Below are 12,329 nucleotides of genomic sequence, written 5' to 3' on the forward strand. Positions count from 1 at the left end.
TGTAACACCCACTAAAAAGCCAATCATCTGCTTTATATCAGCCGAACTAAAAAAAACATAAGCCCATTGTGCTGTTGCACATAGCGTAGAATGTTGTTGCACTGCATGGCATTTGTTTAGTGCTCTGATGGGATAAACCAGAGACCTTGCTTGACTTGGTGCTCTGGATTAAAGCATAAATGATGGAGTAATGCTTTGATATGCTGCTCTTGCATACTTAAAAAAAAATCTTTTTTAAGTTCATACTTAAAAAAAAAAAAAATTTAATCAGATTTGACTGTTGAGTCTACGCATACAGTTTTTATGCCTCAGTCTCACTGAATCAGAGTTTTGACTTTCTCTCTATTCATGTTTCTAGTGTCTTGAATTGTCAGCCCAAAATGATGCTTAAGCATTACCTAGATGGCTGCTGTGTGGCTAGACTTGTGATAAGTACTATGCATAACTGCCAATCAACCCTATTGCCACTTCTCCCAGGAAACATCTGTAATCTGCATGTCCCTCAAGCTTTATAATTAATAATTGAAATACATGTTACCCAACTTACCACACGGTCTATGAAACAGTGTATGTACACAACCCACATACTAAATAAAATTTCAACACATCTGTCAGCGCAACCTGGCAACCCACAACCTTATTCAAGGGTGTGTGCTTACTGTGCAAGCAGAACATTTAGATGCTGTATGCATTAGCTCATCACTTTAACTTTAGGCTTGCCATTCCACCAAAGATATAGTAAACAGCAAGACTTTAAAGACACAAGACAATAAATAATGTTTATTCTTGCCTCTGAGGAAGGTCTGAGGAAAAATATAAGGACCATTGATTTGAGCATGACTAAAGTGTTGTTAAAAAAACAAAAAACCCTCCTTCCAACTGTGAACAAGTTGGAAGCTGGGCCACAAAGCACTCATCTCTATAGAGCCAGCTATGCATCAACTTTGTTGGGACCAAGTAAAAAGTGAAACACTGGAAAACGCCAGAAAAAGTCCAATACTACAAAAATATATACAATTTACACAGTGAAGTATCACCAAAATCACACATTGCTGATCTCCTGTTAGTTCGGCAATAAAGGGAGCTTTATTTTAAATATATTTGATAACTTTGATGTTGTACTGTGCTGTAAAACTCACTTCAGACAAAGGTCTGGTGGACAATAGTAATATTAAGTTCCCTAACTGCCTGGTCCTTCACCAAAAATCACTGATTAATCCATTTAATTTCTCAAACACTGTATTAATATCAGGTGCTTTAAGAACTGGCATTCACAAGAACAAAAGCAAAAAAAAATAAAGTCAATGACAATAATGAATCTAACACCAGGAAAAAAACAACAACTTGGAGTCATTGTACTGTCAAGATATTTGATTAATCTACAAAATGGTCTGTTGTTACAGTGCAAACAGCTTCGTTAATGGAGCCTGATTGCTTAAAGCACTGTGTTGTAACATATATTAATAAACTGTTCAGAGCAACCTATCCATTGGAAAATACTGGCACTTACAAGTTGAATATTAATGAAACTGATTGTAGAGTTACTGGTTGCACGCTCACCAGTGCTCTTTATAAAAAAATGGCCTCATGTTTTCTGTTACACTGGGCTTTACAGATTAACATCACTGATAGTCAACAACAGTTAGCCCAAATCCTTTTTAACTTGCTGAGGGTTTTAAAGCAGAACGTTTAACATGCATGTTGGGACTGCAGTAGCTAAGGTTTTCTCCATAACAGACTATAAAATGTAAGTCCATGTCAAAGGTCAGTTGCAGAAGAAGTCCACAGTGTATTTATTGGCATCTGTTGGAAAGTTGCTTGTTATGATTTCTATAGTCTCACCAGATGTGCCACTTAGGTCAGGAGTTGCCTAATGCAAGCCCACAGTGTTTACGTGCCGCGCCTTTCCACAGTCTTTCCTGTTCCACTCTCCCATCTTTTCCAGGCTGTATCCCAGCTCTACTTGCCTTCCACCTTTGCCCTCCCCAGAGCCAGCTCACCCGACCCCTCCCGCAGCTCCCTGACCAGAAAGCATGCATTACTTCATTTACGTATCCCTGAACCTCAAAACAAGTGTGCTGGGTGAGGCTACGCTGTCAGTAACAGCCAAGAGGCTGATCACAATATTTCAGTGTCTGAGGTATTCTTCCCCCCTCAGACACCAAAAATGCTTTTCTTTCATTATGCAGTGAAAGGTGTCCTCACCAAAAAAGGAGCCCTTGAAACACTGCAATGTAATATACTTTTATAGTAGACCTCTTCCTTGGAGAGAGAGATAAGGAGCGTTCCTCCCACATGACTTCACGTCTTGTGCTAATGCGATTTTAATGAAAGATTGTGATGTGGCTCTTTGGCAGAATCAGTAATGTGATTACAGAGATGAGCAGTGAGCCAAAGCACACTATGGCAGGCTACTCTTAAACCTGTCTGCCAGACAGAAAGAGACCTTCACATCGCTGGGCTTTCAATGTGGAACCAAAAGTGAAACTACAAAAAAAATTACACTTATGGAATTGTTTTTCTGAACTGTTTGGTCAATTTACCTGAGCAAGTCCAGCTGTGGAAGAGACAGGCCTGATCTTGCTGCAACTTTGTCTAACTTCAGTTTTCCAGATTATTACAACACGAAAACACAATTTGCAAGGGGCAGTGGAGAAGTGAGCAGTGACAAGACTGCCCAAATAACAAGATCTTCAGAAACTGAGAACTCAAAACTTCCTGGGGGAGCAAAGAAGGTTTACTAAAGACAACAGTGACGTGTAGCTGAGAGGGTACAGACAGGACACAGTTCCTGTGGAGGAAACCCTCTGAAACAGAAGCACATCTGCATGCTGCTCCTCTAATGGGCACTTCCATGTCATGCCTCTCTGGCCCAAGGCCCCGCTTCAAAGTTTCCTCCCAGAACCAAGGACTTTCCATACTGGCACATCCTCCCAGCTGTAGCAGCCAAGGGAGTTACTGAAAGGCTGAGAACTGAATGGATTTCTAGAACAACAACTGTGCTTTGAACTGCCCAAACAACTGAGCCTTCTGAGGGCAACACTAAAGGAAAAAAGAATTATCATGAAACTAAAAAATCTATACCTAAATTGCATTCAAGATTAAATATGTTAGTGTTCACTGCAGACCTCTAAATAACACATCTGTACAATACTGTCGAGTGTTGCAGCTTATTGTGAAGCGGATAGTGGCCTGCAGATTAAACAGCTTAGCGGCCTCAAATCATGTCTACACATCAAGAAAAAGCACACAATCTTGCATCTAGATATGTGGCCCTTTTAACTTCAAAGTTGCAAACTACAAAAAGCATACTCAGAAGAAAACTTCTGATTGTTTGTAGGATTCTCTCTAAAAAGACTAACCAAACACAGTGTCTCATGAGACTGTAACCCTATTATCAGAGTGTATCCACCTAAACAGAGCTAGACTGTGATTGAGCTCCACCCTACGAATGTACATTAACAACGCTGTACCTTACTTAAACTTTAGGTATAGCCCAAAATACTATAAACTTAGTAATACCCCTGTGCTTAGAGAAAGGCCCTGTTCACACCCAGCATTAACTTGGGTGGTCTTGCAATAAGTGGACAGCTTCACAGTACAGATGTAAAGACACTTAGGATGCATTCAGCCATAGCCGTTTTGTTTCCTGTGTACTGGACTACACTAAAGGACCGCCTAAACAACTGGCATGTAGATCCATGAAGGACCTCTGCAAACAAATCAGGAGCGGTAAAAGGCAGATTTTGTCACTTTGAAAACATCTAAAGACTTTTCTACTGCCCACTGAAAACTGATGTACTTTGATCAAATCACCCAAGAAATAGCTATGCCAGCTATGAACAGGATCAAAAGTTTAGAGCAGCGCGACAGACTTTAAATCTATTATTCTATTTTAAGAATCAGAATATTTGTAGAAAATTATCTGTAGAGCTTTCAATCCATTTTAGGCCATCAAACTCTACTACCTTCAGTTATTGAGCTGACAGTTCTGACATTACAATAACAACCCATTAAATTACAATTAATTGCAATAATTTATTTTATTTTTTCAGTTATACTAAACAGACACATACTTACAGTTTGACAGAAACCGGAAAGGACTATATGAATTGTGAGGTTTACTTAAAACTCATTAAATTGTAATATATCTATATCATGGCTAAAGCACTTCTGGATGGATGCAAACTGCATTTCGTTGCCCTGTGCATGTGCAATGACAATAAAGTTGAATTCTATTCTATTCTAAATGTTATGAGTTTAGCTTGTACAACCATCCTTGACAACAATATCTTGAAGTAACCATTTTCTGTATGGCCATCTAGGGCTGCCACAAACGATTATTTTGATAGTCGACTAGTCACCGATTATTTATGCGATTAGTCGACTAATCAGATCATCATCCACTGGACGTAAAACTACAGCTTATTGCACCAGCAGCATCTGCTCTTATATAACTATCATTAGCTTACAGCTTTAAGCTTTTAAGGTGCTAACTAAAAATAAAGACAAGATGATAGTTTATTCAATTTTAATGAAATTTGCAAATTGTTTCGGTAAAGTTTAATAAACTCCTTGCTATCTAAAATATAACAGGACACCGGAGTATATTCTCCAGCATCTCACACTTCTGATAATCAGCTGTCTGCTTGACATTTATTCAGCTGTGTAAAAACTATAACTTTAATCTCAGCCAAACCGATTTACTCAGGAACAAATAAAATACAAAAAAAAAAAAAAAAGCCAAACAACAACATTTTTAATTTATCTAAGTGACTCATATATATTTAACCTGAGTCGTGAAAGACGGCGGTGGGTTTGAAAACAATTTGCCGGGAGTCCGGTGTTCTCACGGCGCTAGTGACCTAGCCCCCGGCTAGCTATCGAGCTAGTGGGTAACAGACGTCTCCGAAAACGTCGGAGCGCTTTTGAAAATATGTGGTGTCCTGATAAACTGAGCCGATATTTGAGGTTTACACAGCTACATTCTCGCCTGAAAATATGTTAAACGTTTATTTTGTGACCCAGAAAGAATAATAAGAGTAATATTAAAACTAACTAGCTACCGCCATTGTTGGAAACTAAGCTGGGCCGCGCTATGAATTCTGGGACACAGCTGCTTCTTCTTCTTCGGGGTTTAACGGCAGCTGGCATCCTTGTACATGCTGTGCTGCCATCTTCTGTTTCAGTCCGTTATTACACTCTTAAATCCTGCTATTATTCCTGTGTCTTTTGCGATCTTACAAAGCTTCAAACGACACGTCGACTATTAAATCAGTCGTCGACGATTTTGATAGTCGACGTAATCGTGACTAGTCGACAAATCGTCGCAGCCCTATGGCCATCAGTCTCTTACATCATTGTAAGATAGACTTTTAAGACTGTGCACATTAAGGTTTGTGGACATTTGTAAATGCACATCTCTCTTAATGTCCCACCACACCATTTCATTCAAGTTCAGGTGTAGGACTTGGCCATTGCAACAATCTGATTTTCTTCTTTTTCAGCCATTCTGTTGCAGATTAACCATTGTGCTTGGCATAACCCAATTTGAATCAACCTTGAAATGAAATGAGGCCATCTGTTTGACAGCTAAATTTGGACCAACCTTTAGCTGTCATACAGATGGCCTCATTTCATTCTGCAATACTTTGGTATACAGAGGAGTTTGTAGTCAACTCAGTGACTGCAAGGTGCCCAGGCCCAAATCAATACCCCTCTACCACCGTGCTTGACAGTTGGTATGAGGTGTTTGTACTGACATGGTGTGCTTGGTTTCCATCAAACATTGTGTTGTATCTTACAGCCAAACATTTCTACTTAGGTCTCATCTGTCTAACGGACATTGTTCCAGAAGTCTTAGGGTTTGTTCAGATGCCTCTTTGCAAATCTAAGAAAACACTTTCTCCAGCCAACTCTCCCAAACAAGCCAAATGTGTTCATGTTTTTCCTAATTGTATTGCCATGAACTTTAACATGCTGCAGAGTAGGGCTGTGTGATATGACCAAAATCTCATATCCCGATATAAGATATAAGACATCTATCGTCCCGATAACGATATAAATCACAAAACTTGAACATTTTCTGTAAATTCTGTGAATCTCGGGCAGCTCGACTTGCGGGAAGTGTTTCCAGCTGGGCATCGTGTACGTGGAGTCGAGTGTTTTAACCGATGCATGAAACTATACATTTTTAGACACAAGTTGTAACGGCCGCTGTTTTCTTTATGAGTATTTATTACACGGCGTGCTGCGGGGAAAAGCCTGTTCTAACGTTTGAGTCTAAGGTTTATTTTTTAGCACCTGTCAGCTCTTTTTTGCTTCTCATCCGTAAACACTCTGCATACTCTTTCACGTGATTCAGTTTATTTTGAAAAGTCTCTACAGGATCTTCAGCTTTATTGTGAAAGGTTTATGTGGAAAATAAACAAGCGGACACGCGATGGTTTTACTGTCGCTGTTGCTAACGACAACGCATAAAAACAGGCGCTTGTTGTTGTTTTTTTTTATCCTAACAACAAAAATATTCTTTTGCTTAAGACAAAAAAGAAAAAAAGAACTACAACCATCAAACTTGAGGCAATGATAAATTATTGAAATTGATGACGCTTAATTTGATCATCTGTTGTTCACCAATAGAAGAAAGCCTACTCCACCCTGGACAGACTAGCTTTGTTTTAAATTAACCTTCAGCACAGCACAAAGAACAGCCTAAAATAGAAATAGAAATCAAAAAGTTCTGCTTTAAGTCTAGATAACATCTAAAGCAATCAAGCCATGTCTAACAATCTGCTGCAGTAGCTCTATAATGTTTAAATTGCTCTATTGCTGCCACTACCAAATAGTGTAAATGGCTCCTGATTAGAATGATAAAAATACACCAAAAACAGTTTTGTTGACAAAATAGTTTCCATTAAAGGCTTCAGCACAGGCCAAGTGAATTAGGCTGAGCAAACTTCATTAATGTCAAAACATAACCATCACTTCCTTCCTGAAACAGATTTTGCAATAGTCCCATTGGGAGAGCATGACCAGGGTTTCCTATTTCTTGTCATTTTCTAAAAACACCAACACAGACTTAGTGAAAGCAGTGATATGCTACCATCCTGACTCTACTTTAAATCAAAGCAAAAAAACTACAGTCAAATACGATGCTAAATACAAGATACCACATGCCATACTGAAACTAGACACTATGTCACTGTGCCAGTTTATACCAACACAGCAGTGCACCAACATCACATCAACTGCCAGTGAGTCACCACAACACTGCGGAGGCTATTCAAATTTTTTGTTGGTGCAAGTAAAATAATAATACTACCAACATTTCACCTTGAGCATCTGCAAAGGTCTGAGGCATAATGTGACTGTATTGACATCTGCACACCCTCAACTGTAATGACACCAGCTATGGACCCATTTTCCAAGAGGATTGAAAAGTAGCATTGTAAAAATCCTAGCTGAGGGGTCCGTGTACATGTCCACAGTTTACCATAACTCTGGCCTAAGGCATGAGAAAGTCACAAAAATTATAGCAGGCATTATTAAACGTACATAACATAAGGACAGTTTCCTCATGTTCAATCAATGTGACAGTTGTATAGATGAAACATGTTTAGACAACTTTAACCAAAATGTCCTTTTAGAGGGTACACAACTATCCTCCTAAGATCTTTACTCAGATTGAAAGAATTTAAGTTTATATGTTAAGTTTTAAAGTTTAAGTGTCAAGGGAGTCACTATGATGAGGGGGGTCAGAGTAGCAAAGAGCTCCAATGAGACCATGGAAACATTCAAAAAGGCAAAGAAACAGGCCGACAATCCCGGCTGTGCACAAAAAAGCAGCCAAGTAATGACACAATCAAGAAAAACATTTTTAAAAATGGACTTTCCAACATGAAACTTTACTATCTGCAAATATTTCTCAAAACTGTGTCCAAAAATGTAATTTATCGAATAGTTTCTGATACATAAAGTGCAAATAATGCACTATTGTGCGCGGAGCCCTTGTCCAGCAAACCTCTCAGTTGTGAGGGGAAAAACTCACGCTCAATGCAGCCACACATGGCTTAGGGCGCGGCCCGCCCAGTCAGAAAGCAAAATATGGTGACTTCTGTGCCTTTAATGTATGCATTTAATAGCTTGCTAAAGGTCCTATTTACGTATTTGGATCATTACTAAACCACAAACAATTCAAGTTAAAAAAAATTTAAAAACTAAAAAGAAATGAAAATTGTTTTGTTGCATGTAAATCTACAAGTTTTTTAAATTTCTGTGGGAAAAGAAAGGGAAATTATGAACTGCAGATTTTAAGTCCATGTAGAATACACATCTATAACATGAACAACTTGATGTGATACATATTTTTGAGTCACACATATTTTTTCTAATTAAAGCACATTTAAGTGACCTAATGAACAAACAAGCACACACCACATAACAACCAGTTAATATGCACCTTTGTAACCAAAAGAAAAGATTTTAAAAAATGCACCACCTCAACTTTATGTTAAAGCAACGTAATTAAAATAAAAAGACAATCGATACGCATTTAAAAATACATAAAAGGTTAAAATATTTTAAGCGCCAAAGGCTTTTTTGTAAGCTAGAGTGTGGCTAAGACTGAATCTCAAGACGAGATGCAAAGATAACTTTAACGCCACAAACTGTTTGCATCAAGAGTACAGTTTTCATGTACATGCAAGAAAACTTAAGTATCTCACATACCACACACCTTGTCCTTCCAATTAAAAAAAGCTTAGGATATAAATAGAAACATCAAGCTCAAAATCAGTGAGCCAGTTTTGAAAATCAGTCAAAATATTTTGTTGCTGTAGGAAACACTAAACCAAACTCATATACTTATAATCTTATGTTTGTGACACGCTAATACTTTACAATATTAACCCTTTGCCTCAAAGTCTGCTCATGCAGTGCTTGTGCACTGTGTAGTCAGCATGAAAAAACAACTAGTAAATGTGAGCTTTGGGAGACTTTAGGCTTTTCTAGAAGCAAGTATGAAAATCATACCTGACACTAACCAGCAGCACAGACAGACAATAAAGCAAGCCTGAGGGTAAATTTTAGCCCCCCATCAGCATAAAAAAGTTCACTAAAATAGGATTGGTATTATTTTAAACCTTTCAGATACAGTGTTTCAGAAACTAGAAATGATTCATGGCATTTCCAGCAAGGCAAAGCAGTCTGTTTTATAAGTGTTTAAGTCCTGGCGTTAAGCACAGGGCAACCTACAGACAAGCCCAGCCCATGAGATTAGAGTTCAAGGAGATAATGTAATCATTTTTAACCCAGCTGAGGTGTGTGACTGAACAAATAGTGTAAGGTGTTATTAAAAAAAAATCCAGAGCACTGGTTCACACCGACTCAAAACTTTCCCCATAAAATAAAACAAAAACTTACATTTGTTTCCCCCACATTATCTCGTCTTACAATAACCCTTCAGCTACTAACGAGCGCCTCATAAACAGAGACGCTACAAGCTCTGCAGTTTCTTATTAGGTTTTCGTTTTTCACTTCTCTTGTATTTCAGGTGCTTTCCCCGAGTGTCTTTGCTTATTTCTCAGCTTTATTCGTCTCATCGCTCATTTTTATCTTTTTTTTTTTCCTGTTTGTTTAATTAGCATTATTTTTAAAACACGGGCGATATGTCTGGAGCAAACTTTGATGAATTAAAACACAAACGTTACACTCTGCGAAGGGAGTGGACTCTCAGTCATGTACACATCCCCAAGTTTAAGGATATTTGCACTGAAGCCCGGCACTGCAAAGTGTTGACAAATTGAGCCAAACTGACAGACCAGATCTAAAAACGTTTTTCCTCTACATGTCCATTATATTCCTCACACCTAGCTTCAATTAACCTCAACAGCCTCGCTCATAACATAATCAGTGCTGAGTGCTCGATTTGTCTGTGACTCACTGATTTTCTTGCACCATTTGAATATTAAAAACGTCAAACTTACGCTTGGTTGCATTGATGAGGTTCTTCCCATCTTTGTACAGCTCTTTGATAAACCTGTTAGTTTTGTCCAGCTCTGCTTCGTGTGACTTTATTTTGTCCCTGAAGCTCGGGCTGTCCAGATAGCACTCACTAAATTCCAGCGGGTGTAGTCCCATTGCTGTGACAGATTGATAGCTTCGTTTTCAAACAACGGAAAACTCACACACGGGAAAAAAAAAAGAAGCACAACAAATCCAGGTTCAGTTTGCAATTCGAGCAAATAAATAGTCGCTGCTGTTAAATGACGGGTCGTTTTTTAGGAGTCTTCGAGTCGGGCTGAGAAAGCATAGCTACGTGAAGAAGTAGCAGCAGCAGCTAACGTTGTTTAGCATGGTAACTTCTGACAAGGGCTCATGGGTGTAGTTCCACGGCTGTCAAATAAAACCAGAATGACTAGCAAGTGTAACGGTTAAGAAGTGATAAAGATACGATATCGCCTGAAGCATTCATCGGAAGTCGGTTGACACCAGTGGTCAAAAAGTCAGAGTGTGCTGTGTCCAATTTTTTCCTTCCTCCATCAAATGTACTCCACCTAGCTAAAGTGACAGATTGAGAAACTCCGCTACTGACATCTGCGTGCGTGTTGCAAACTTCTGCCAGCAGAGTTTTGCGCCAGATAGCTTAGTCAGGATACTTCCGCCGTCGTTTCTTCGCGTGCCCAATGACCGTTGTTTTCGTTTTGTGGTGGGAACAATGGGGGTAATTGCAGGTTTTATTTAACTGAAAGGAATAGTAGTATACTATAACGTGGCTGAAAGGTTGTTTTGCGCTGGAGAATCAGGCGGTGCTAACTTTACAGGTTTTTCTTTGGAAAATCAAAGCTCCCCTCTGGTCCTGTGTGGGCTGAGGATTGAAGGATTGCCATCCTTACTGTAATTTCTTTATGGTTTGATTCTAAGGGGACACATTTTCTCTTATTTATTGATTTATTTTTTGCTGGTTTTATGCCATAGGTCTGCAGGTTTTTTCAAGTTTTTTCACTGCAGTCCTTGTACCTGACCATTTTCAGAAAATATTTTTTAAGCCATTCAAGAGTGACCTGAGTCATTCAAGCCTATAAAAGACATCTAACACAAGGGATCAAAAGGTGTTGTGTCTGCACAAATATAACAAAGGCCCACTTTCAGTTTGTATCTATAGGATCTTTGTTACTAGCAACCCATTACAAACAAAACGAAAATGTTCTCGGGGCAGCCATAGGAAACAGCTTGACTGGGAGTAAAGTGTTTTTGCACCAATGTACTTACAATAAAAAATTTAAAAGAAAATGTGCAAGTGGATGACAGAAGGAGACGTGGAAGGCTTTAAAAAAAGAGCTATTGTAAATTATCAATATATGAAAGCCATGACCTTAATGAGTGTGTGTGTGTGTGTGTGGGGGGGGGGGGGGGGGGGGGGGAGATCCATCAGAGACTTGACATCTGGCCATTTAGTTGATCCATTTACTGTTTACTATAATGGTATCAGTGGCAGAAGATTTTCTTAAGGAAGAACCAAGGTATGCTAAATTACACAAAGACTCGACTGAAGATCAGCAGCAACAGGTCTGGTCATGAATCCAAATTTGAACAGGTCATCAATATGTGTAGAAAAGGTCAGGAGAGGTCTAGAGGCATCTTTAGGATAAAACACGGTGGGGACTCTGTAATGGTTTGGGGCTGCATTTCTGCCAGTGGTTTTGGGGATCCTGTAAAAACTGATGGAATTATGAACACAGTAAAGTAGAGTCAGATTTTGATTTACTATGTAATACCATGTGGAAAACATCTAATTGGCAACAGCTCAATTTCTCATACTAATGCTGTGAGACATCTAAATAGAAAAACACACAGGAACACTATCAGTCATGGTCTGGCCTCCCCAGAGCCGTACCTTGATATTATTGAATAGGTTTGGGATCATCCTGACAGAGAACAGAACAAAGGGCAGCCAACATCCAAAGAAGAGTTTTGAATGTCCTTTAACAAGCCTGGAGAACTATTCCTTACAAGACTAACTATAAGAATACTTGCCTAAGAGAGTTTAAGCTGTGTTGAAGAATAAATGTGGTCATACCAAACACTGACTTTCAACCTGGTTGGAATTTTACAAACTCTGTTTTTGCCTCATATACTGTGTTTTTGTGTATGTCTGCACGTGTTTCAATAAATTCTTGCACCCAGCAAAATATGAAGAAATGAGGAGTGGTTTTTACACAGTACTGTATAGGCTTTGTATTTCGGTCGGAAATGTGTAAGTTTAATACATTTGAAAAAAAAAACACACAAAAGATAGTGTGGTCTAACCCCAAACCACATAGATAATTGTG

The 12,329-nt window shown here is 38.8% G+C and overlaps 1 protein-coding gene across 2 annotated transcripts in view; it reads right to left on the reverse strand.

Moving 5' to 3' along the window:
• The window catches only part of arhgap10 (Rho GTPase activating protein 10), a 52,612-nt gene extending 42,033 nt beyond the window's left edge, over window positions 1-10,579 (reverse strand). For both annotated transcript variants that reach the window (XM_085356885.1, XM_085356884.1), the window contains exon 1: window positions 9,984-10,579. In XM_085356885.1, the coding sequence (XP_085213011.1) occupies window positions 9,984-10,137 (154 nt within the window). In that variant the 5' untranslated portion in view covers window positions 10,138-10,579. The remainder of the gene's footprint in view (window positions 1-9,983) is intronic.
• Window positions 10,580-12,329: the final 1,750 nt, after the last annotated feature.

This window comes from Diplotaxodon limnothrissa, linkage group LG6, assembly GCF_057381915.1.
Source record: "Diplotaxodon limnothrissa isolate DT_005_m linkage group LG6, D_limnothrissa_male_GT1.1, whole genome shotgun sequence".
Classification (NCBI taxonomy): domain Eukaryota; kingdom Metazoa; phylum Chordata; class Actinopteri; order Cichliformes; family Cichlidae; genus Diplotaxodon; species Diplotaxodon limnothrissa.